The 26565-nt window shown below is 33.9% G+C and overlaps 2 protein-coding genes and 1 long non-coding RNA gene across 7 annotated transcripts in view; 1 reads left to right on the forward strand and 2 right to left on the reverse strand.

Moving 5' to 3' along the window:
* The window catches only part of LOC111503762 (uncharacterized), a 55860-nt gene extending 39453 nt beyond the window's left edge, over positions 1–16407 (forward strand). For all 5 annotated transcript variants that reach the window (XM_074180706.1, XM_074180705.1, XM_074180704.1 and 2 more), the window contains exons 8-10: positions 189–475; positions 6729–7007; positions 14693–16407. In XM_074180706.1, coding sequence (XP_074036807.1) covers positions 189–475; positions 6729–7007; positions 14693–15145 — 1019 coding nt within the window. In that variant the 3' untranslated portion in view covers positions 15146–16407. The remainder of the gene's footprint in view (positions 1–188; positions 476–6728; positions 7008–14692) is intronic.
* Positions 16408–20227: 3820 nt separating this feature from the next.
* Positions 20228–22561, reverse strand: LOC141484964 (uncharacterized). The gene is made up of 2 exons (XR_012466905.1): positions 20807–22561; positions 20228–20743 (listed from the first exon to the last, which is right to left on the reverse strand). It is a non-coding gene; the product is annotated as an uncharacterized lncRNA (long non-coding RNA).
* A 1808-nt stretch (positions 22562–24369) lies between these two features.
* HisRS (histidine--tRNA ligase) lies at positions 24370–26565 on the reverse strand. The gene is given in 2 exon segments (XM_023158156.2): positions 24370–25013; positions 25016–26565. Coding segments are annotated over 2 exon segments (1638 nt in total). The 5' UTR covers positions 26529–26565; the 3' UTR covers positions 24370–24888.

A 26565-nucleotide genomic window follows, 5' to 3' on the forward strand; every position in this document is an offset into this window, starting at 1 on the left:
GAAGTTCAACAATAGAAAAATAATACTCCAATATCTCCAAATACATAAATGTCTATTGTGCTTTTATTATATTAATTTTTATAAAAAAATGTTTTGCCAAAATCTACATCTCTTTATATTATTTGCATATTACTACAAAATCTCAAAATACCTGTTATTATTATTATTGTTTTATTTTTGTATCTCAGGTCAACGTCAACCTCTAACACGTCAAAGGGCTCCTATGATGAGACCAAGAAGTGGAGTAGGCATGACTGCATTGAGAACAGTCAGGCCGAGAATGCCGAACGCTCCCAATGGTATTCGCCAGCAACCATCTCCAGTGAAACGAACCCCAGAACAAATGCAGCAACTGCAGGCTAAAAAGAAGAGGTTTGATATGCTGACTCCTGATAAAGATGACGACGACTGTCAGGTGATTTGTATGCAGCCAAAGAATACTGATGGAGGTCTGCCACAGATAGAAAGTGTACAGGTATGTCAACATATTCTACTATCAATAAGAATGGTAATCTGTAACCGAACCTGAAGGTGTTTTTTATCCATCTGTGCACCAACAACTATCTGCTCTTTATATTTCCTTCTCTAGGAAAATCCGGTCCTCAGTTGGGAACAGTACTGTATAAGGTAGATCGTTGTTGACAGTTGGAGTCATAATGTCAGAGGTCAGTTCCAGATTGCTATGACTTCCAGTGTCGACCAGCAGTCTATTGACTTGTGCAATTGGCAATGTGCACAAGTCTATATGCAGACCATCTAGCCTCTCTCTCCAGAAAAATGTGGAGACGAGGTATATCTAGAACAGTGGTTCCAAACCTTTTCAATGCCACTACCAGTGTGAACAACTATGGGAATTGAGTTTACCCCTAGCTAATTTAAAATAATTCAACCACACAAATTCAAACAAAAATATCTTTTATTAGGTAAGAAATTGCAGGTTTAGATAACTAGTAATATATAAATCTCGGACTTAACTAGTGTGAAGATTGATATTGCTTTGCATTCGCAAGTTTAACAATATTAGGTTCGGTTTCACTCAACACGCATCTCATGTCATGCTTCACATTCAGACGGTTTATAGCTTTTGTTTTTAATGTAACAAGAGTCGAGAAACCAGTTTCACATCTGTAAGTTGTAGCAAATGGAATCAACATTTTTAAAGCTCTGTCAGCTATAATAGAATATTCTGCAGCTGCTTTTCGCCAAAATGTACCGAGTTCATTATTTTGAAAATTAATATTCAATGAGTTATCCTCCCGTAGTCCAAGATACTCTACTTTTGCTGACACATCTCCATCCTTGAAAATATCGACACAAGTAGAAAATAGTCTTAAAATTCAGGAGTAGGACTCACGACTATCCATGTTCGGAAAATATTGCTTCAGTGAGTCCATCACAGCAGTTAAATGTTGAACCACGGAATTTTTAAACGAGATTTTCTCTTGTTTAGTATTTACTAATTGCTCACTTAGTTGTGTAGACATTGATACATCGCCAGCTTGGACTCTACGTTGGTCGAGTTCCAATTTACGCAAAAAACTTGCGATTTTATTCTGCAACGTCAAAATGTTTGTTTTATTTCCTTGCAGTGGAATATTCAGACTAATAATTTCACTAAAAAAATCAGCAGGGTACGCCATCTTTTCTACAAATGTTTGGTCTTTAATTTTTGCCCAATATTCTTTTTCTTTTTGTGTTCTCTGATTTTCAAAAAACAATCCAATTTCTTCTCGTAGTTCGTAAACCCTACTTAACACTTTCCCTCTTGATAACCAACGTACCTCTGTATGGTACAAAAGAGCATTAAATGTAGCACCAACTTTATCACACAAAATTTTGAATAATCTTGAGTTTGTAGCGCTGCCTCGAATGTGATTAACAATTTTTACTATGTCACTTAACGTATGTAGCAAACTGGTGGAAGCACCTTCACAGCCACAGCGTAACGGTGTATCAAGCAATGATAGCCGAAAACTTGAGGAGCAACTTGTTTTACGAGTGCTTGAAATCCAGAACGGATGCCCATCATGGAAGGCGCCCCATCTGTACAAACACCAACCAGCTTCAACCAGTCCAGGCCATTTTCCTCAATAAACTCTTTTAGCGTTTAAAATACATCTTCGTCGCGAGTAGTGGTGGGCAAAGACTTATAGAACAAATATTCCTCCTTTACATCTTCATCTTTAATATATCGTGTAAACATCAATAATTGTGAACACGAAGCAACATCTGTGGACTCGTTCAACTGCAGCGGAAACATAGGACTTTCCTTTATTTCAGCAATAACGGTTGCTAGAATATCGGTACTCATTTCACAAATGAGAGTGAGATTTGTTTGATCTCGGCTATATATTGCTCACTAATAATAAGTGATACTGCATCTCACAAACAAGGTTTGATGAGGTTGTCTCCTATAGTGTGTAGTTTTTTATTAAGTGGAATGCGATAATCAATTTTTGTATGAAGCTTGAAGACACGATTTATTTGTTTCTGCATATCACCTGTAGAATCCAATCGTGAAGACTTCAGAACCTTCTCCTTTTTCTTGAAAAAATCTATACTTTTATCTGCGAACTCCTTGTGAACTTTTTCAAAATGTTTTTTTTAATTTGCTCGGTTTCATGCTTTCTGTATTAATCACTTTATTACATAAATTACACTGAGGTTTTTCTATATTTTTGTCCACGATACTTGGGAAACCCCATTATAGAAATGCTTCTTTATAAGTGGGCTTTTCGCCAGATGAAGTAGAAGCCATGTCAAAAACACCTGTAGGTACCTAAAACAAATGTCAACAGATACATGTATACGTAACGTAAATCAAATCAAAATATACTTTATTGTCCGAAGATTTGCATCTTATTGACAAAGTCCAAGAAATACAATATTGATATAAAAAAAGTACTAAAAAAATATAAATGTAAATATAAAAAAAAAATCTAAAAATGTATAGATAAAATACCACCATGTATAAAGTGATGGTACAATAGTAGTAAAAATATTAGTAATATATTATTAAAAGGATTCGCTAAAATATTCTTCCAAACTATAATAGGGTCTATCCACAAGGAGGTTCTTCACCGCCTTTTTGAAATGAACGTTGCTTAAATTTGCCGATCTCATTTCTAATGGTAAATGATTGAACAATTTACCACCATTGTAGTATATGGAATCCTTGATTAAATTCGAAGTTGGGATGGGAAGCCTAAAGGTATAATTGCTATTGCGTGTAGCATAAGGAGTAGAAGCAAAGTTGAGCTTCGATTTATGTTTATAAATAAGGCAAACAGTCTCTAAGATAAAAAGTGCGATGACTGTTAACATTTTATTGGCAGTGAACAAATTTCTGCACGATTCTCTGGGTTTAACTTTACAGAGACATCTTAGTGCCCTCTTCTGTAATATTAATACAGAAGAGAGGAGGGATGAGTTGCATGCTCCCCAAAAAGGTATTCCATAACGTAGTCGAGATTCAACAAGTGCATGGTAAACGGTCTTTGCGACATGGAAACCCAATTCATTTGAAACCACTCTAACTGCATAACATCCTGAGGAGATCTTACTCTTCAGTTGTTTAATATGCTCATCAAATTTCAGCCTATTATCAATGAATACACCGAGAAATTTTGTGTTTAATTCATTTTGTAATACGTCAGCGTCTATTGAAATGTCATCAAGTGAACATTTGAATGATATTATATTTGTTTTGGATGCATTTAGAGAGAGTAAATTTGCATCGCACCAGCTCTTCACCTTCTTCAAGTCGGATGATATTATTTTAATTAGCTCCATTGAGTTTTTTTCTTTCCACAATATTGTAGTATCATCCGCGAATAGAGTGAAACTACCAGATATGTTAATCATAGATATGTCATTCATATATAACAGAAACAGAATAGGGCCTAACACAGAACCCTGTGGTACACCAGATTCAATGGCCCTGTTCTCCGAGAGTTCCGTTGTCCTCACCATTTGACTCCGACCTGAAAGGTACGATTCGAACCAAGTGTTCGTTACATCTCTACATCCATATTTATGAAGTTTTTTTAATAAAATGTTATGATTAACGCAATCGAACGCCTTTGAAATATCGCAAAAAATTGCGGCGGCTACTTCACCAGCATTCAATTCAGAGTAAATTTCATATAAAAAAGAGAAGATAGCATCATTTGTATCTTTTTCCTCTTGAAACCCAAACTGGTTTTTGCTTATAATACAGTGCAGTTTTAAGAATTCATCTAAACGTACTTTGACTAATTTCTCAATAATTTTTGCTAAAGTCGGTATTAAGGAGATAGGACGCAGATTGGAGGGATTATCTAAATCACCACCTTTATGTAGTGGAATGACAACGGAAGTCTTCAGGGAAGAAGGAAATGAGCCAGTCCTGAATGAGGTATTAATAAGGGCGACCAAAGTTTCTAGAGCATTGAGTGGTAAATTCAAGAGAATCTTAACGGAAATATCATCATATCCGGCCGTGTTTTTATTTTTAATGTCATGAAGTGTTTTGAACAATTCATTAAGGTCAGTGTCATATAAAATAAGACTATCATGAATTTTTATATTTTCTAAGTTGATCAATGGATCATATGGAGCATGAATTGTGTTACTCAACTGTTCAGCAATAGAACAGTAGAACTCATTTATTATATTAGAATTAAGTGACAGTTCAGAGTTTTTCTTTTTTGTTTTACCTCTTATATCACTTATAATTGACCAAGTTTCTTTAATTTTATTCTTCGATTCCCCCATTCTGTTGCCGTAATATATTCTCTTAGGTAGACTGATAGTGGATCGATATACTTTTTTGTAATCATTGAAATAGTTCCAGAAAAATGTTTTATTCGTGAATTTTCTGATATAATGCAGTGAGCGCAGGTTTCTAGAGGATGTTTTCAGTCCTTTTGTCACCCATGGCTTTTTACATTTATTTTTAATTATTTGTTCTGGAAACGACTTATTGAACACATCAGACAATGCACTGTGGAATGATAAAAAGGGGTCACATTCAGAGAGTATACTCACCCAGTCTATTTCAAGGCAGTTTTGATAGAACCTATCATAGTTTGAACGACTGAACAATCTACCATACTTATGTATGGTTTGTTTTTTTGTTGATTTTAACAGAATAGAACATATCACTGCTTCATGATCAGATAATCCGGATGGAATAACTGTGCATGAAACGTTTTGCTTGTCAATATTGCTACAGACATAGTCGATGCAGGATGCAGAAAATCGAGAGATGCGAGTATCCGTATCAACGTGCATACTCAAGTCAAATGATAAAAGTAAGTTCTTCAGTGACTCATGAACCAGAGAATCACAGTCATTGTAATTGATATTGAAATCACCTGTTACGATTATAGAACTATTTATCGGCAGGTCAGACAAGAGTAGCTCTAGTTTTCTCAAAAATATATTAACATCCGTAGAGGGAGATCGGTAAAGACAAACAACATATAAATTATATTTTTTGCTAAAGCAGATTGTGAATTCAAATGTTTTATCATCCAAGAGATCATTGAACTTTTCGATTTGAGAGAAAGAGTAATCGGTAATTACAGTGTCAGCCACCAGAATAACTGTTCCCCCGTGGTTTGAGTCTGCTCTTGAGTTTCTGCATACCACAGAGTAGCAAGGTATGTATATAGGCTCATTACTATTACACCAATGTTCTGTTAACAATACTATACTGGGAAAATTCAGAGTATTCAGAAGTACATAAAATTCGTCACACTTACGTCTGAGGGACTGAATATTCAGTAAAAATAATGTGCATGTTTTTGTTATAGATTTGAAATTGTAACATTGTTCACTCTTGGAGTCAGTTTCTTGGGATATCACAGGTCTATAGCAAGGATGTTCTGAGCTTGATCTAAAAAATCGTCGCATATAGAGACATATTTTAAATTATTCCCTTGTTTTTTCGTTAGAATGTTATAGTTCAATACATTTTTCGCTATAGTATGAATTTTAAGCTTTTTACCACCGCGGCTGTTAATCTCTAAGAAAGAAATATCTCCTTCAGCATAATAATTTAGCTTTTTTGTGTATTCGTATAATTTGATATTGAATTTATAGATAAGTTGATTAACACTATACACCTTTCCATAGGGTATAGAAGATAGTATTATGTTTGTATTTGTACAGAGTTTTAGAAGACTATTGATTTTTCTGAATGAAGGATATTTATTCGCCCTAAAATCGTTTGACCCTGCCAAAACTAAAATGTAATTAATATTGTCACAAATCACTCGTGACAATATTAATAATAATAATGAACAGCGCCGGCCCGGCCGCGCCGCTAGCCACATCAAAGCCGTGCTTCACCCCTCCCACACCGCCGCTCACCCGCCGTCGCCGTCAGCCGCGCGCATGAGAGCGCCGTGCTACTGTACTATAATTTTGTTTATTATTTTAATACTTTTTGTGCCAACTCTGTTACCCCCTTGAATTGCCGTTTTACCCCTGCGGAGGTAATTACCCCCAGGTTAGGAAACACTGATCTAGAAGGATCTTCATGGTCGTTGACAGTGTGGTACTGATGGCACCACAGATGGCCAGATGTGCTAACGTAGTTAACGAAACGCACATCAAGAGACAGTGTTTTTATACTAGTGTGGAAGAAGTGTTTCTGATAGATTTACTTCTGTTATTAATATTGTCATTGGAAGAAGCATTTCGTCATTGATTACTTTTTTAATGCTACTTATTTTTTCCAGGGTGGTACCCCCGAACCTGCGGAGAGCAGCATTATGCATCTTTCCGATTCCATTACACTAAGTGTTAGAAATCCTCCACCAAAACCTGCCAGTCCGAAGAAATCAGATGCCAAAGCTGTTGCAAATATTTTGGCGACAAGAGGTATAACAGTAACAGCTACGGCTAAACCAAAAGAAAAGGTAGAATCTCCTCAGAAATCACCCACTTTGCCTTCTTCTTTGAATCTTAACGGAGCTGTCAGTATTATTCCAGCTGCTAAAAGTAATGGAACATCTAAGGTAATTAAACGTTATTATCGTCTTTTCACTAGTACTTATGGAATATTGTAGTATTCAGAAAGGAGATTAATAGTGTTTGTTCAATTAATTGATTTTGTAGTTTGATGAATAAGATGTACTCAGATTTGTTTGAATTGGCTTTCCAATGTTTATTGTTTTAAACTTCCTTTGAAAGATTTAAGATTCCTTTGGCCCAATGCATTTATGTTAACGAATATGTGATCTGTTTTTTCACATAGATATCAATCAAAACTATCTTCTAAAATAATTTTCCCACATACTGGGTGATTTTATGTAAGTGTAGCCTACCAAATTTATATTTTTTCAACGGAACACCCGGTACATAAGTACATCAATCATAATATAATATAATCACAATAATAATATGCTTTATTAGCATAAGACATAATCTTGTAGACAAAGCTTGGGTAGTACATACTTAAAAAATGCAATACATACCAACTGAAATTAAAATATTAATGGTGCATGGGTACAAACTATGTTAAAATGGAGGATATAAAAGATATGTATATATAAAAAAGTAAAAGTCAACTTTATAAAAGAGTAGACATAAAAAGTAACAACTTAAGAGGTCCATAATAAGTAAAGATAAAAAATATGTGTAAGTCTGTTAAAAGCTATTGTTAAAATATTCATCCAAAGTATAATAGGGTCTATCAGATAGAAATTGTTTGACTAACTTCCTGAATTGAAATTCATTTATATTGGCAGATCTTATGTCCATAGGCAAATGATTGTATATTTTTCCACCGTTGTAAAATATGGAGTCTCTGGTAATGTTTTAGTTGGCACAGTGAGTTTCAGAGTGTGTCTGCAGTTTCCTAGTATTTTAAGTTGTGGAAATGATACATAGGATGCTGTATAAAACAGTTTCAACTAAGTTTCATAATTTTATCACAAAAAAGTGCATATTCCCTTCTTTACTTACTAAGCGTTTTTTTTAATGTTGAAAACGACCACTAGTACAAACAGGTTTCCAGAAAGAAGACAAATCAGTTGGAAGCACATTTTATTCTCTGAAACAAGATTTTTAAAAATATTTTATCAACTATGAGAAGTACAAATGTGCATACCTAATGACAAATGAAGAAAATACAGTTCAAATGGCTTTACGCTTATTTAAAAAACACATGTAAGTACCTGTGAGCTGACCAGATAATTAGTATTATCTCAAACTAGCATTTCTCACATGATAATCGCAAGATATACTAGAAAAAAAATCAGTACATTTCATCCTCATTTCTAGCAATTGTTGCAATAGTTGAGAGAAGTTTTCAGAACTGTGTGCACTTTTACCGATGGAGCTTGGAATAATCTTTTAATTGAGAAAATTATTTTTAAGAATTTGTCTCATCAAGCGACATTTCATAACAAAGGAATTGTTGGTTGGCATAACATGAATAATTATGCAAGAAAAATATCCCTATTTTGCTTGTTGCATGAATCATCAAAAGTGATGGTTCCTAAAGGTTTAGAGTGAATTTATTGGATAAAAAATTATTGGTCTGTATTTTTTGATGGACATATCACTGGAAGTGAAGCAAATATTTCAAATTAAGTGATTTATGTTCCATATGGAACTGATCTCTGCATGTAGATACAATGAGATGGTGTGCCTTTCAAAAAACTGATGTACAGATACCTGAATGATCATTTTTATCCAGATCAGGGATGTTACAAATGCCGATTTTTCCGCATCCGCGGATGTGAATGCGGATGCGGATTTTTGAAGGCTCACATCCGCGGATGCGGATGTTTGTGATTTTATGTAATATAGTTTGTGAATAAAGAATTGAAACAATGAGACAGTATTTATTAATAAAAAATGTATTAAGTAAAATGCTCCTATTTGTTTTCAACTTCACTTACTAATTTTCATATTAGTAAATGAAGTTTAAAATAGGAGCATTATACTTAATAAAGAGTAATATTGCTGCCTTTTCTGATGAGTAGTTTCATTTCTACCATTTTCTGGTATTCTCTCATCTTCACTTGACGAATCTAACATCATAGTGATATGGTTTTTTAAGCATGACTTCCTAACGATATTTGATGTCCCTGGTTCTAGTTGTTCCATATCCTTTTCCGTGGAATCAGTCATTCTCATGCTTTTGACCCCCAATTTTATTTTGTTTATACTTTGTTGTAATGATCATCGCCTTAGTTTTAGTGATATTGAGTTTCAGTTTATTTATTTCAAGGTACAACTCAATATTTTTCAATGAATTATTTATCTTTTCAATAGCGACTTGCAAGGTTTTATCGTAGATATATATTAATGTATCATCTGCAAATAAGTTAATCACATGATCACCATCTACGTAATTGATATCGTTTATATAAATGAGAAATAGTAAAGGTCCTAATACACTACATTGTGGAACTCCAAAATCATTCACTAACTCTTGTGAGTAGCACCTATTAATTTTTGTTATTTGACTCCACGAACTGAGGTAACTTTTCATCCACTTCAAAACTACATCACCAATACTATAATATTTGAGCTTTTGGATTAATATATCTCTGTCTATTGTTTCGAATGCGCTCTTTAAATCAAAGAATGTACAAACAACATAATTATCTTTATAAATTTTTTTTCTTTCCAATTTGTTATTGTGAACTGTAAGGCAGCCTCACACAAATGTTTTTTTCTGAAGCCTGACTGACAACCTAAAAGTAACCTGTTTTCATCAAAGTATTTGTTGAGTTCCTTATACACTACTAATTCCAATACTTTTTCAAAGGTTGGAAGAGTATTGATAGGACGAAAATAACATGCTTCATAAGTATTATTTATTTTTGGTATTGGTATTACTGTGCTTATTTTGAAGTGCTTATTTTGCCTTTCTGTAATCTTTCCTAAGACTCTTCTCACACTTCCAATTTACCTTTTCCATACTCCTGCCATATGTGTGGAAGCCGGTGGTAGAAATTTGAAGTCGATGCCTTTCGAATACATTGAATTTTTATTGAAGGCATGTCAATGTTTTGCATGGCTTCTTTTATTTCTCTGGATGCCCCTCTCAAATTAGTTCCATTGTCACAATAGATTGTTCGAGGACATCCTCTTCTTGCCGAAACATTCTGATTACAGACATTATGGTGGAATCACTATTCAATGTATGTGCTACTTTAAGATGAATTGCCCTCACTGCTAGGCAGGTGAATATCACACCCCAGCGTTTCCCTCGTCTTCTACCAATTTTGATGGAGAAAGGACCGAAATAATCCATGTCAACATTCTCAAATGATCTGAACCCTCTCGTCAGTTTTACTTCAGAAAGTTGACCCATTAACGGCGGTTGTGGTTTACTTTTATTCATTTTACATTTGAAACATTTCCCAAAAATCAATTTCACTGCGGATCTTCCGTTAATAATATAAAATTTCTGACGGAGGTCATTCAGTATGGTTTCCACTCCAGTGTGATTCAACTTTTCATGAAAATGTTGAATCAGCAAGCTAGTGTACCGATGTTTTGGACTCGAGATCACTGGTTGCCTCGTGGATTCTTGCATACAAATTCCCAAATTATAGTCTAAGATCCCGATATAAAACGACCTTCACCTTTCAAGTCAAATTAAATATATCGTTAAGTATATTGGAAATGGGTTGCCTGAACAATTTCAGTCCAGAATATGATTTTTTTATAATTGAAAAAAAAATTTTTTTCAAACATTTCACTGGTGTAGTTAATAGATAAATTATATACCGTTCGACAGTATAAAGTCTACAGAGTATGCAAACGTTGGGTTGCCTAATTTTTTCCTGCCCCAACTCTTGGGTTGCCAGGTATAAACAGGTAAATCGATAGTAGTAACTTGCACCGGTCTGGTTAATACATCAAAATTACATTAAAATGAAGATTATTATTTTCTGAACACGGTGGTATAGGGTTGTCTGCGAAAAATCAGTCCAGAATCCCGGTTGTCGAATTAAAACGAACAAGCCAGCCTATGCGATGGAGAAGGATACAGCATAGCAGCTGTGTATAGTTTCTCCATTGCGGGAAAGAGAATGCGCATGCTAGTTGCCTGTGGAAATGAAAATGATAGCGATAGGCTCATAAATACAGTGCATCATTTTGGAGTAGTTCGTCTATATAGTTAGAATCGAAAAAACGTGCTAACTTTTTATTACTGTAAAAAATTGTTAAAAAGTGTTTTTTGTGTAATTCAGATGAAGGTGTAATCGATTTTAATGATGAAACTTTTAAAAACTGTTTATTCTAAAATTTTAATGTTTTCGATTTTCATTTAAGGGGGTATTCTGGTCTAGACGCCTAAATTTTACGTACTTTTCTAACTAAGATAAAAAAGAAATGAAAAATATTTTTTCTATCCATTTTTTTATAAGATTTTTATTGATGTTTGAAGAGTATAAAAAAAATTTAATATAAAAAAAATCACAAAATCGTCCAATTACAGGCCGTTGGAGTGGGGACTGCAAAAAAAAACGGTGCTCCCTGGTTGACATGATTTTAACCCTTGTAGTGATATAAAACAAAAAATCAAGAAAATTCTTCAATAATAAGATGTCGCTATCGGGTTACCAGTTACAAAAAAAAAATCACAAAATGGCGTCAACTTAAAAAATAATTTTTTTTCAACCTTTTTTTTTACGTTTTCGAATTTAAAAAAATACTTTAAATTTAAATTTTTCGAAATCCGGGGCAGGTCCGATAGAGAGATGTATAAAGAAGATTCTCAACAAATTTCAAAGAAATCGGTGAAGTAGAACTTGAGATATCATGTCAACCACCTCAAAAAAAGTAGTTTCGAGAAAAACGCGTTTGAAGTTTGAGAAACAGTTCAAACTCAACGCAGCCGGCTTCGACGCCGAGTCACAAAATCCGCTGTATCTCCGGAAATAATTCGAATTTTGAAAAATCCGTTTAAGGGCATATTTTTGAAGGTATAAACTTTGAAAATATGCAAAAAAATCGTTTTTTTCAAATTTCTAGATCAGAATACCCCCTTAAGCTACTCCAAAATGATGCACAGTATTTATTAGCCTATCGCTATTCTTTTCATTTCCACAGGCAACTAGCATGCGCATTCTCTTTCCCACAATGAAGAAACTATACACAGCTGCTATGCTGTATCCTTCTCCATCGCATAGGCTGGCTTGTTCGGACTTCTCTGTCACACATATTCGCTTGCCGCAATCTTTTACTTTTTTAAATTCGACAACCAGGATTCTAGACTGATTTATCGCAGACAACCCTATACCACCGTGTTCAGAAAATAATAATCTTCATTTTAATGTAATTTTGATGTATTAACCAGACCGGTGCAAGTTACTACTATCGATTTACCTGTTTATACCTGGCAACCCAAGAGTTGGGGCAGGAAAAAATTAGGCAACCCAACGTTTGCATACTCTGTAGACTTTATACTGACGAACGGTATATAATTTATCTATTAACTACACCAGTGAAATGTTTGAAAAAAATTTTTTTTCAATTACAAAAAAATCATATTCTGGACTGAAATTGTTCAGGCAACCCATTTCCAATATACTTAACGATATATTTAATTTGACTTGAAATACTTTTTATCCATTAACCAGCTCGGTGAAGGTCGTTTTATATCGGGATCTTATACTATTAGTCCTTCCACCAAGAACTAAAAAACCATTTTTCATAGTAGGAAAGAAACCAACCAAATTTCTCTGTTTATCGATGGGTTTTCCAAATTCCAAGTTTTGAATATCTCTGGGAAAACAAACTCTTTAAAAATTGTTTGCGCAAATTTTCTCTGCTTCCAATTCGTTAGTTGTTAGTACTCCTGATATCCCAGTTTTCTTCGAGTTATTGATGAGTCTTAAACACAAAGGTGTTGCTCGAATAAATCTTAGCTATTTCGAAAATCTATTTATGTCTGGAATAATATTTTCATACGTTTGTATGACTAAGCATCTATTTACAGATTTAATCTCTTTCAGTAGGCCAAAAAACTTTGGGTTGTTTAAAAAATGTGGGACCATATAGCCAATCATCACATATAATTATAATGTTTTCTTTGGATGACGTGGTAGCATTATCTGCTATATTTTGTTGGCTGGGTACCCAACGCCAATCTTCATCCCCGCTTCTCTCCTGAATTTCACCTATTCGAAGACTGACAAATTGTTTGAAAAATTTTCCATCTGCTCTCATCCATTCCAGAACACATTTAGAGGCTGTCGAAAAATACATTCTATTGATGGGTATTTCTAGTTCGAATTTAATTGTTTATGCCAGACTGCTTCACAACACTGTAACATCTTGGTATTTTGTAGTCCCCTACTTTCTTTAGATCTTTCAACCATCTTTGCCAAGGCTTGATGAATTCTACTGGTGAAAACCTATCCCAGGAGATTCCAGAACGCCACATCGTCTGCATCAATATTTTACCTCGTATAGTAAGTGTTGATATTAATCCAAAGGGATCGAACACGGACATAATGCACTTGAGAACATTTCTTTTGGTCGGTTTTTCATCATGAACATGTCTGATATCCAATTTGAAAGAAAAATAGTCATCATCGGTATTCCACCAAAGTCCCAAAACACGATGGAATTAAGTTATACCAATGATCTTTGAATGGGCCAATACAACTTCAGCTCGTATTGTCTGAGAATTTGTCATCCAACTAACTATTTCAAAGCCTCCTTTCTTCTGTACTTTGCAGTCTTCTGAGATAGTATGAAGTGTTTCCTGTTCCGTATCCTTGGAATCCAAGTCTACATAAAATTTGTTGATGTATTATCTTTGTATATATCTTTGTTATTATTGGAGTTATCAGTTTCCGGAACAATAAGAGTGTCTGTTTGATCTAATCCATCACAAGGAATGTCATTTATCCATTTCACTACTTCCTCGTGTTTTGATATTTCACTCAGGTGTACTCGTGAATCTTCATGAAAGTTGGTTCCATCAATACTTTTTCAACCTCTACAAGGTCTTTTTGCATTTTCAGAAGCCGAAAATTGTTCTCTATATGCCGTTTTTTCTCTTCTAGCTCATACTCGATTCGTCTGCTCTCTTCAAACTTGCAGTACTATGTTTGAATTTGTTTGTTGGTCTAGTCGTGGTAGAACGTTTCTCTGTAGATTTAGTCGATTTCTTGGAGACCTTGTCACTTTCTATCACAACTTGATTAGGGTCAGGCATTTCGATATTTTCTCTGGATTTTGAAGACTCCGCTGTTAGTATCTTTTCTGGTGCGCTCTGTGACCAAATATAATCCGTTGATAGGCTTCTGTTCAAACCAGCGGTGCGACTTTGGGTTAATTTTCTTTCTTTTCCATTTCACGATCACGTCGGGGTCACCAATGTTATTTCGTGCCAAAAAATATTCACTTTTCGTCAGGACAATTATTTTATTGACAATGTTAAATTTACCTAAAAACTCTTCTTTTTTAACGACACCATAACAACAATAATTCAACGGTAATAAGATCAAGAAAATAAATAAATAACTCAAAACTAATCAAATAATCAACAGCTAGGAAATGTTGGGGCAAGAGAGCTTGGAAATTCATGAACGCTGCGTACCGGGTGTACATGGAGCTGAACAATTTGTGGAATATATTGTTTCGATATTGAATGTAACTCTAGGAAATAACCTAATTTTTTAAAAATTCATCATGAGTTTCTCAATAGATCTCTTTATTTCAGCCAACAAGTGAATCTCTGCCTACTGTAGACCTAACTGATGACACGGGACCAGCACAATCGCAGTCCAATTCACCCCAAAAGCAAAGACCCGGCCTACCCTATCGTTGTGATCTCTGTCCAGCTCAATATCCTAATGCAATGGGTCTCAACAAACATAGACAGACTTATCATAAAACTTCAAGCGGCATGGCTGAGTTAGGGATACCTCTGGTAAACCTCAAAACCCCTGGTATTTTACAAAAGCTAACTGCGATGGGTATTAATAACTACATTCCTCTTCCATCTCCTGGCGTTGATGGCACCTTCGCTCTTCCAGTGATCAATACACGTAGCCCTAGTAATGTGGCCAATATTGGGGCTACCACGATGCTATCTTTGGGCCCTATTAGAAATATACCAAAACCTCAAAACAATATAAATGCTGCTAAGCAGCTGAATAATCAAAAATCTTAACTTACATTCTGTGAATGTTTTGTATATATTTTGTACAGATAGTTATATGTATTTGTAGTTAACTTTAATGGAGTTTTTAATATTTTCTGTTATCTGAAGATTATTATTTATTTATTTCGAAAATATTTTTCTATAGACTGACTTGTGAATTAGTGTATATCCTACAGTGTTCCTGATTCAACTGTAAATGATGTGGGGCAAGTCAGATTATTTGTATTCAATAGTTGTGGTTTTCAAACTCCATTAGCGCTCAAGTATTTTTCAAACGAGACATTTTACAAAAAATAATTTAGAAAATGACAAAATGTGTTTCAAAGTATTCATTTTGAGATTGCTCAATTTTTCCGTTAACCAGTTTTTGGCTCCCCCATAAACAGTAACTTACTCCTTATAACTCAGATTGATGAATTTGGAATCAACATTTGAAAGGAAAGATCATCGCCTATCCTTAGCCTAACTCATGAGCCTCTAGAAGACTTCTGAAGTTGATGGTGGCAGTGAAACCATATTGTTTCACTGAAATATTTAGTCATATGATGATTTGGATTGATTCCAATAAGCCAAATATATCTTTTGGATATCATCACAAAAATTTCATATAATTTGAAATCTCTATGTGCAAAGCACATCTAGTACTAAAAATTATTTAAAAAGGCTTCACTGTGGTCTGTTCCATCATGGATAGATTTTTAATTGGAAGTCATATACTAGAGCTTTGTGAGAAATTATTATGAGTATCGTATTAGAAAAAGGAAGATTCTTTATAAATATCAGTTTTTCTATTATCATTTTTGAATAACAAAGATTCTGTCTAAATATCAGATTCTTGTTATCATTTTTTGCAGAACGCGTTCTGTTTCACAGGTTGTAACTAAAAGACAACAGGCATAATTGAATCTTGTTTCTGTATACATGTTTCATGTTCATCAAAAAACTTTTTGGGGCAAACTGGGTTATAATATGCGATAACTCATCCAGTTGAGATCAGTAACAGTCAGACATTTTTCATCTAGTGATGGTGATAATTTATTAATTCGTTCAATTATCACAAGACCCTCAAATGAGTCTACCTCAGGAACTGAAAACCATTACTATGTCCGAATAGCAAGCGTGACCGTACAGTTAAGTCAAGTACACTGTGACTTGTTTATATACGTGCAATTTACATTAGAATATTAGTTTTTGTAAAATGGATACTACTATTTATTTTAGGATTATATTGAAAGTGTCCCTAAATTTTGTGAAATAAACCTTCTGTTTTCTATTCATTTTCATTTCGCAACCTAGGAACCTAAAAGTCAAATTAAGGACCAGATGAACACAGATGATTAGGTATAGATAGTATAAAAAATAGGACCATGAATAGAGAGATCTCTGATTCTGTATGATTTAAAGATGTACACAATAGCAAAAAATAAGAAGGAGTTGCGAGACCACAGTGAATTCCTGTGGTCCTCAATATTTTCGCATGCACCATTTCCATCAGTTCTAAGAACACTCCACAAATTATTCATAATTAAATATATTTTGAATCAAGCATATATACATGGCGGGGTAATGGGGAATATTTACCTCCCTCCTGATATAAACCAAATTATGTCCAGACTATGATATACAGCAAAGGACCTGTACAAAATAGTATGGAGCACAAGATTGTTGAAATTTGTGTCATGAAAAAAATGGGAATACAAAGCAATAGGCCCTTAATGCTGCAGTATTTCTCAGAGACTCGAGAAAATGAGCATGTCAGACGGCTCACAAATAGTATATATACGTTTATTATAGACATGAGAACTCGATGAATAGATAAAATAAATTAATTTCACTGACGGGAAGCACAAGAAACTACAACAATTTATGAACACAGCTGACAGAACTTTGTCTTTGTTTAACCATCTGACTTAGTTTCAGTAAGTTCAGTAGAGGTCATATCTGGACAATGAGTGTGACAGAAATGTCAAATTCAATTTTTCAGAGGGTCATATATTAAATTTAGAATGTGTAGGCGGGCCAGACCCAAATAAAAAAATGTCCTGAATTATTATTACATTTTATTCATTTAATAATATAGTATATGAGGTTGTTAAAAATCATATCAAAGTTGTAAAAGAGGTTAATTATTTTGACCTCGAGGATCCAAACACCCGACTCTCTTGTTTTCGACAAGCTCATTGATGTCAGGTATCATATCCGTTGTAATTATTTTAACAATTGATTGGAGATGTTCATTTGTAAGTCTTGTTCGATGTTTGTTCTTATTTATTTTCATGGCGGAAAACGCACCTGCTCACATAAATAGGTACTACCAAACATGCACAGAATGCGTGCTGCATGCTTTTTTCAATTTCGGGTAGTTATTCAAAATCTTGAAATATTTAGTAAAATGTAAGAGCGTTAAACTCTTTGAATTTTTCTTTCAAAATACTGTCCGATTGAAGATCTATCAACTCCATTTGCAAATGAACTGGTGCCGTTATCAGATTTTGGAGATTTTGGTTCACTGTACCATATGATTTTGAATGAGGAAATTATCCAAAGTTTGATTTTCCCACAGCCTCAACTTTGTTTCAAAGGCTTGAATACATGAATACATTTGAGTACCAATCAAATTTTTACACTGTAACTGTACAGTGTGGTCCACTAAGTCTGCAACAAATGGAAAACTTTTTTATTATCGATTTCTCGGAAAATTTTATTCTTGACAAAAGTTGGTGCATGTTGCAAAACCAAGTGTACCTGAAATGGCTTTATGAAAAACACCATACAGGATAGGCCACAAAATATAAAGTTCGTTCAAGAGTAAAGTACCCTTATTTCAAAAAATATAGAAATATGTTGAAGAGAAAAGTTGCTTAGAATTGAAAGTTATGTTCAGATAGGAAGTCATGGCCTGCTATTCGATTTTTTTTTCTTTTGGAAAATTTTGAATCACCCCCGTATGATACATATTTTTACTATTTTGATTTAATATGTATTTGAAGTAGCCACAATCAAATTAGTTTGGAGTATTTATTATCAAATTAAAGTGTAATTGTAAAATTTACTTGGATTTCTATTTTTTTTAGGTGACGTCAACTTCATGTTAGTTGCAATGATATTTAACAGAACTCTAGAATAAAACAAATACTCTTTTTAACGAGGCAAATACTTTACTAAGTATAATGTTCACATGAATAAACTGTCAAAATCTATCGCGGATAGCCATGAACAAAAAAAACCAAAAGCGATAGTACAGAAAAATACAGTAGGTTAAGTTACCTACTGTATTTTTCTGTACTATCACAGGTGTTAACAATAAAAATTATCGAAGCGTCTCTGTATGTCCACCTCCTCTTTTGATGCATCTGATTGTTTGCTCATAAAATTCGTTTAATGTATTTCGCAACACATTAGCGGGAATATTTCTGCAATGAACTCGTATTGAAGTGTCAAACTCATCAACATTAAAGGGGCGATCTCTGTAGACTTTTTGTTTTAAGTATCCCCATAAGAAATAATCTAGAAGTGTAAGGAGAACGAGGAGACCATCGAGGATCGGTATTTTGTCCTAACCATTTATTACGAAATGTCCTATTCAGCCACTGAGAAACATTTCTAGTAGAATCCGTCATGTTGGAACCATAACTTTTGCCGTTCTTCTTTTACCAAAATCTCTCCTATTTCAGTTTCCAAAAAAAAACTCAGTTTCCAAAAACTCTCCTATTTCAGTTTCCAAAAATTTCAAGTACCTGTCACCATTCAAATTCTCGCGAAAAAAAAACGGACCTAGTAATTTATCATTTAATATACCACACCAAACATTTGTTTCCTGATAGTATCGATTTTTGTTGTCGATAATAATCTGTAATTTTGTGGTGATAGAACACCATTTGTTGTAAAAGTAGATTCATCTCCAAACAGAATACATCGATGAAAATCTCGTTGTTCTTCTATTTCACTGTGAATCCACATGGAAAAATCATATCTCAAATCATACTCTCTCTTGAAATGTACAAATTAATGTAGGTTTGTAAGCATGGTACTTATGTTTCTTGAGAATACGCTTCACAGAGGTTTTTTTATGCCGGTATAATCACTAATTTCTTGGGTGGACCTTCTAGGATTTTCTATTACTGCTTGAAGTACGTCAGGCTGGTTTTCTTCTGTGCATACAGGTTTCGTACGCTCCTTATTATGTTTATATTCTAGTGAGCCGGTCTGTTTGAAATTCTTTAAAATTCTACTTACACTTGAATAGCAAATTTGTTTGTCTAGATGCCGCTCGTTGAAAATATTTGCAGCTTCGCGCATTGTTTTATAACCATCACCACAGATTAAAACTAATTCTGCTTTTTCAGTTAACGTTAATAATACTGGGCGAGGCATTTTTAATTAAGGACGAATATGAAAACGTTTTACAGGCAAGTTTTAAGAAGCCACACTATCAAACTACAATATTGTTTTAGGGCGTATGTGTTTTATGTTCATAGCTATCCGCGATATATTTTGGATTGTTTTTCAATATCTGTTCTAGTTGAGGCATTGTTGTCAGAATAAAAGAAATTTTATACTTTTATTGACAGTTTATTCATATGAACATTTAGTTAGTAAAATATTTGCCTCGTTAAAAAGAGTATTTGTTTTATTCTAGAGTTCTGTTAAATATCGTTGCAACAAATATGAAGTTGATAAAGTTTGATAAAAAATACTCCAAACTGATTTGATTGTGGCTACTTCAAATACATATTAAATCAAAATAGTAAAAATATGTATCAAACGGGGATAATTCAAATTTTTCAAAACAAAAAAAAAAATTCGAATAGCAGGCCATAACTTCGTATCTGACCATAACTTTCAATTCTAAGCAATTTTTCTCTTCAACATATTTCTATATTTTTTGAAATAAGGGTACTTTACTCTTGAACGAATTTTATATTTTTTGGCCTATCCTGTATGGTGTTTGTCCTAAAGCCATTTCAGATACACTTGGTAAAGTTTTGGAACATGCACCAACTTTTGTCAAGAATAAAATTTTCTGAGAAATCGATAATAAAAAAGTTTCCCATTTGTTGCAGACTTATATAGTGGACCACACTGTAGGTATATTCAGATCATTCAAGTGTTTATTCAAATCTACCAGAAAGACACAATCAACCCACCAGTCATTGTCATAATCAATTGGGTTGCCTTTTTCTAACATTAAATCTTAAATATTAGGATCACGTAATGCAAAATAATCTTTCCAAAACTACTCCTCGACTGAGCCAACGAACTTCGGTGAAATGAGGGACATCAGAAAACTTTTCGTCCAAATCTTGTAAAAACTGCCTAAACTGCCTGTGATTTAGTCCTCTGCTTCTTGTAAAATTTACTATTTTAATTATAGGTTGTATGACATGGTCCATTTTTAAATGTTTGGAGGCTAATGATTCCTGATGAATTATACAGTGAAATCCCACAAAATCCCTTTATGTTTGTTTTAATTTACAACGCCTGAATGTTTACCAGCCATGTCAGGAGCGCCATCCGTAGTTGTACTGCTAAGTTTATTAAAGTCGAGTTCATATTCTGCTATCAAATGCACAATTGCAGAATAAATATCACTTGCTGTTGTAATACCTATCAATGGAACGCACTTTATATAATAGTTCTTCAGTTATTTCTCAAAGTTACTGTTAATACCTCGTATTAAAACAGCAAGTTGAGCTGTTTGTAAATTCCTTAATTATCTTCTTCAGTTGAAGAACCAAATTTTGACAAATCATTTATTCTTGAAGCAACAGTGTTTCTTGACAGCGAAATATTTTGAATTATTTGACTTTTGAAATGGATATGAAACATCGGCAACTTTCAACATACATACAGTCTTTAATAAAATCACCATCAGTGAAAGGTTTTGATCTCTTCGCGATTTCTGATGAAATAATAAAACTTGATTTCAGGGCATCTTCGCTCTCAGTATTAGCTTTAGTAAACATCGATTGTTGACTTTGAAGTTTAGATTTTAAAGATGACAGTGTGTCCATTCTCATTTTTTCAGTGCAACAATCGAATTTTGATTTATTATTCATATAATAGTGTCTATTCAAGTTAAACTCCATACAGACAGCAACTGTTTGATTGCTAATCAAACACAGTAGTGTACGTTTCCATTCTATGAAAAAATATGCATTTCCCATTTAGACTGAAAAACTCTGCGCTCACTATCAACTTTATATTTTTGTGACATTATGCCAAAATCGTAACAATTATGGAACTCGACACAACAATTATGGATATTGCACGCGCACGACACAAACAAGTCTAGACTCGAAGCGTGTGGAAGTTATTGTTCTCAACAAAAATAATAGGGTATTTCCGCTTGTTGCAAAAAATGTCGTCTACGATTGAGTTGTTCACCAGAACTAAATAGGTACCTAACTAACATTCTCGCTTGTCTAGGCACGCGCTTTTTTCTGTGACACATTGCGATCGCGGGCTGTAGTAATAAACGGGGGCCGGATGCGGGTCGTATCTTTGACACGACTGTTATAAAGAGTATTCAACAGTTAACTAATCTGAACTTATTCAAATAGAATAAGTAACATTCTCCACCCACAAGCAGACTTTGCCAAGTGAATATATCAACTCCTGACTGGAAGAATACATAGTTTGGTGACATGTCTTATATATATCTTGCATATGTTTATCCCTGATTCCAACAACTTTGATGATTCCATCTTAACCGTCTTATCTTTACCATCCATCAACTGATTCCTATGTATAGGTGCACAATTAAAACTATCTCGACAATTTCAATAGGATTAGTTTCATCGTGCCATTTTTGTCTCTGAAGAAGTGTTGGTCTATATTCAGTTACACATCGTTTCCAGTACTTATGTATCTGCTAATGCTTGTATAATTCTTCATTGCTTTCTGCTAGAAAGCTCTATATTGTCGAATGATCCAATATCACCTGGTCGCAGTAGCAGAAAATGATTTGAAGGCTGCCTCATTGGGATCGGCCGATATGTGTATCAAGGGCCTTGAAGTAATAATATATTCAATTTCACCTCTTCTTTTGGATTAATAGATTTCTAACTGATCAGAGTTATTTTAATAGATAGTATCATCTTTTTCCAGATTCTACTCGTGGGCAACTCCTGGAGGGTTAAATTTCCAAATTATATTTTTAGATACGAATTTTTCTGAAATCTCATTCTGATCTAAACTTTGAAAACATTACTTGAGTTCTGCTCCGACAAAATTGGTGTCGTTATCTGTTATTATCTCATTTGGCTGTCCACACACACTTCAAAATGAAAATTGAATGGAAGGGTAGAATTCAATGTCCTTGAATGCGGGTCTGTGAGACCTCGTGTTCTCTAAATGAAACATTCGTTTGCTAACCCACATATCGCCACGTTATTTATTAAATAACCAATCAAAGTAATTTTATACATGTCAGAGTAATGTCTATTAGTGAATATATAGAAATTTTATGCATTCATAAATATATCGATCAAGTACAGTGGAGAATTCCAGTTTACTTGAAGTGATACTTGACATATTCATTGTAAGGAAATAACTGTGTAGTTCTTTTCTGAATGACGAAAATATTATTGACCCTTTTATATACAGGGTGGGGCACCGAAAACGAAACAGATCGAATATCTTCAAAACACATGTTTTATGAAAAAAATGCAAAAACACTTCGACTTGTAGTCCAAGGGGGACATCTTTTTTTAAGCATCAGGGCCCATAAATTGATGTGAGGGGCCTGATTTGTTTGAATTGTTTTTTACATAGCATACATTAGAATTAAAATGAACTTCGAATATTAAAGTCGATTGTTTAAAATCTGTTTTTCCGTTAATCAGCTATCGCAACCATACGAACGACAACTCTCTGAAGTTGAAAAACTTGTACGAGCTGAGGACTAATGAGGTCTTACCTTTTAACGTGTGATTCCTAACATGGTTGCAGAATCATCCCAGCTTCAACCAGATAAATTCTCTCGAGAAAAATATCTGGTCGAGGCGGGAATCGAACTCACGGCCTTCCGATCGTGAGTCGGGCGCACTACCACCGCGGCCAATTCAGATATTTCCTTAAAACTATGAAGGGTACCATTGGCACTGTTTTTAATTTTTTTCAGGCAATTATTAAAAAATGTATCACGTACGCCATTGAAAAATATAAAATATAGTTGTGATTTGTTTTTTATTCATGCGATTGGCTAGAAGTGTTGAGTTTGACAACACAATTTCAAATTTTATAAAGATAATTTAGAGTTATAATTACATTCAAGGGATTTTGAAATTGCTGAATTCAAATTTAAAAATAATTTTCCATTTATGTTGACTCCTATAATATACTTTTCGTGATTGATTGACACTATTACCTTCCGTACGTCAACGAGATCCATTTGAAAGGATATTGCATACACATCAACTGACAAATGAGTTAGAAATTGCATTTTAAGGAATAGGGGTATGGGGATTGATTCAAGAAAAGCGGGATACACTGTACATAAGGTATTGCCTGCACTTTAGGCAGGCAATACCTTATGTATGTATATATGAACGTGTTAATAATCACACGTTAAAAGGTAAGACCTCGTTAATCCTTAGAATCCTTAGCTCGCACAAGTTTCGACTTCTGAGGGTTGTCGTTCGTAGGGGTGCGACAGCTGGTTAACGGAAAAAACAGATTTTAAACAGATTTTTTTTTCTGAAGTTATTGGATAATTAAGATATGTGTACCTATTGTATAATGTACTCATTATATTTTTTGTTATAGTGTAACATTCTATTACTTGAATGTTTTTGAACAGTTATTACTTTTATTGAAGGATTTTCCTTCAAATAAATAATATTTCATGGTCGTTATAAAAGGTCTAGTTCAATTGATTTGGGTGAATTCCACCGTTGGTTTGATAAAGAAGTATTTTATTTAAAAAACGTATACATGTCGCACAATATGAGAATGATTTCGTTTCAATTACCCCTGGTCAGCTTGATTTGATTACATTTATTTTTTTCGTTTTCAATTGGGAATCAATATTTCATAAACGATCCTCCATTGACTCAATTAACCTTTCATAATTATTATCGATATGAGTTTTTATCACCAAATGAATAAAAATGAGACTAGAGCTATTTTAGAGACTGCAGTTAAGACAATTTTCTGTATATTTACATCTTTGTACATTAGGATTAGAACATAAATATGTTTTATTTTTGCAGGTAAATTAAGTTCTTGTATAATAATCCATATTTTTATTGAAAATAAATAGTATGAAATTGACATTCAAAATTTTACAAAAATAACAATGTTTATACTTAACAATGAAATTTATTTTGAAAAAAGCAATAAATAAATACTAATTTGTTAACCAGTAAATTGAATATACCATGTCATGAGCGATACTTTATATTATTATAAAAATAAATATTTCAAACTGAGGCACAGAAACAAGGTAACTGATAAACATTATTGGTGAATTACAAACAAATATAATAGCCTGAAAAAAATCTATATAAAAATAAATCAGGTGAACTTAATTCAGGAGAAAAATGAAAAAACATAGTCAAAAAATCTAAAACATATTTTCATTTGTGAACATAAAGAGAAATACTTGCTTCACTATTTGCCTGGGTTTATAACTCTACAAAGCAAAATTTCTGTTGGCTTTTGGTTCTACATGCAAAAAGTAATAATTCTTTGAAGAAAACTAAAAGGTGCAATGAAAGTTAAGTTCTAGGACAAATTCCTAGCAAGCATCATGATTCATTAATATTTTGCAGTCGTTTTCTAACTTCATCTGCGAGTGAGGTTCTTTTCACCTCAATTTCTTCTCTGCTAGAAACAACACGTAGTTTCACAACACCATTTTTGAGTTCCGATTCCCCAAAATGACAGCTAATGGAATGCTGTATTCTTCACAGTGCTGCAATTGGGCAAGTAGTTTTGGATTTTTTTTGTAGGATTGTTCGACTTTGAAACCTTCATTCCACAACTCATTGCAAAGTTTCATCCTTTCATCAAGCAGATTTTTTTGGGCTGTTGCAACATAAACTTCTACTTCAGTAGTTCTTTGTTTCATATTCAAAGCTAACTGCCTTGACTCCATCACTGCAAATAATCTTTCAACTCCAATAGAAACGCCAACACATGGAACTTGTTTATTTTTAGGGTCAAACATTCCTACCAAATTATCGTATCTGCCACCTCCAGCAACGGAACCCACAGAAACTTCTCCTGGCAAAGACTTGTCTTCTAAAAGAACTGCCTCATATATTACTCCTGTGTAATAATCAAGACCTCGTGCCAAACTTAAATCAAATAAAATTTTATCTGAAGTACCATAAATCTCACAATATTTCAACAAAAGTTTCATGGCCTCTAGACCTTCAAGAGCTGACTTAGTTTTAGAAAGACTTTCATCAGCCATTAATTTTTCTACAAGTTCACTTTTTCCATTAAGTCTCACATATTCCCCTATTTTATCAGCACATTCTTCAGAAAGGCCTTTTTCATTGACCATTTCATTCCTTACTTCTTCCCAGGGAGACTTGTCCAGCTTATCAACAGCTGAACATATTGATCTGAAATTGTCCAATGGAACACCACATGCTTCAAATATTCCATCTAATAACTTTCGGTGGTTCAATTTAATTACAAATGGTAACATCTTAAGATTGGATAAAATTTCATAAACTATCTTGACACATTCAGCATCAGGAATCATAGGGTCATAAGCTCCAGCAATATCAAAATCACATTGGTAAAATTCTCTATATCTTCCTTTGGATATTGACGGATTGTCTCTTCTATATACTTTGGCAATGTGGTAACGTTTAATATTTGTTATTTTATTCATAGCGAGGTATCTAGCAAATGGTACTGTAAGGTCATATCTGAGGGACAGTATTTCACCTCCCTGATCTTTCAAATCATAGATAAGTTTGGAATCTTCACCATATTTTCCAGTTAAAACTTCTTTGAGTTCAAACACTGGTGTGTCAATTGTTTGAGCTCCATGTTTTTTGAAAACAGATACAATTTTTTCCATTACACCCAATCTGAGAGCCATCTGTTCAGGAGAAAAATCTCTCGTCCCTTTTGGAGTTTTAAGAATTAATTTTTGATCTGCCTTCACATTATCAACGTCTTCATTAGCATTACTCAATGAGGCTTTCAAGGCCAAAAGTTTCGCGACTTCTTCTGCGATCTTTTCTTTACTTTCTTTAGCAGATTTCAATGTCCTAACCAAATTCGCTTGTTCCTCGATTTGTACGGTTAAGTTCTTTTCCGCCACGGTTGACATTTTATTAACGATTGGAAGAAATAAGCCACTTTTCAATTTTTGGGGCCCCACAACACGTACAATGGAAAAAAAAGTAAAAGGGAACACTTTCATCTCATGACGTTTCTATTCTTCTTCTTTTTTGACAATA

Source organism: Leptinotarsa decemlineata, unplaced genomic scaffold (assembly GCF_025532065.1).
Source record: "Leptinotarsa decemlineata unplaced genomic scaffold, Ldec_3_MD MMD2_tig00026299_RagTag_RagTag, whole genome shotgun sequence".
Classification (NCBI taxonomy): domain Eukaryota; kingdom Metazoa; phylum Arthropoda; class Insecta; order Coleoptera; family Chrysomelidae; genus Leptinotarsa; species Leptinotarsa decemlineata.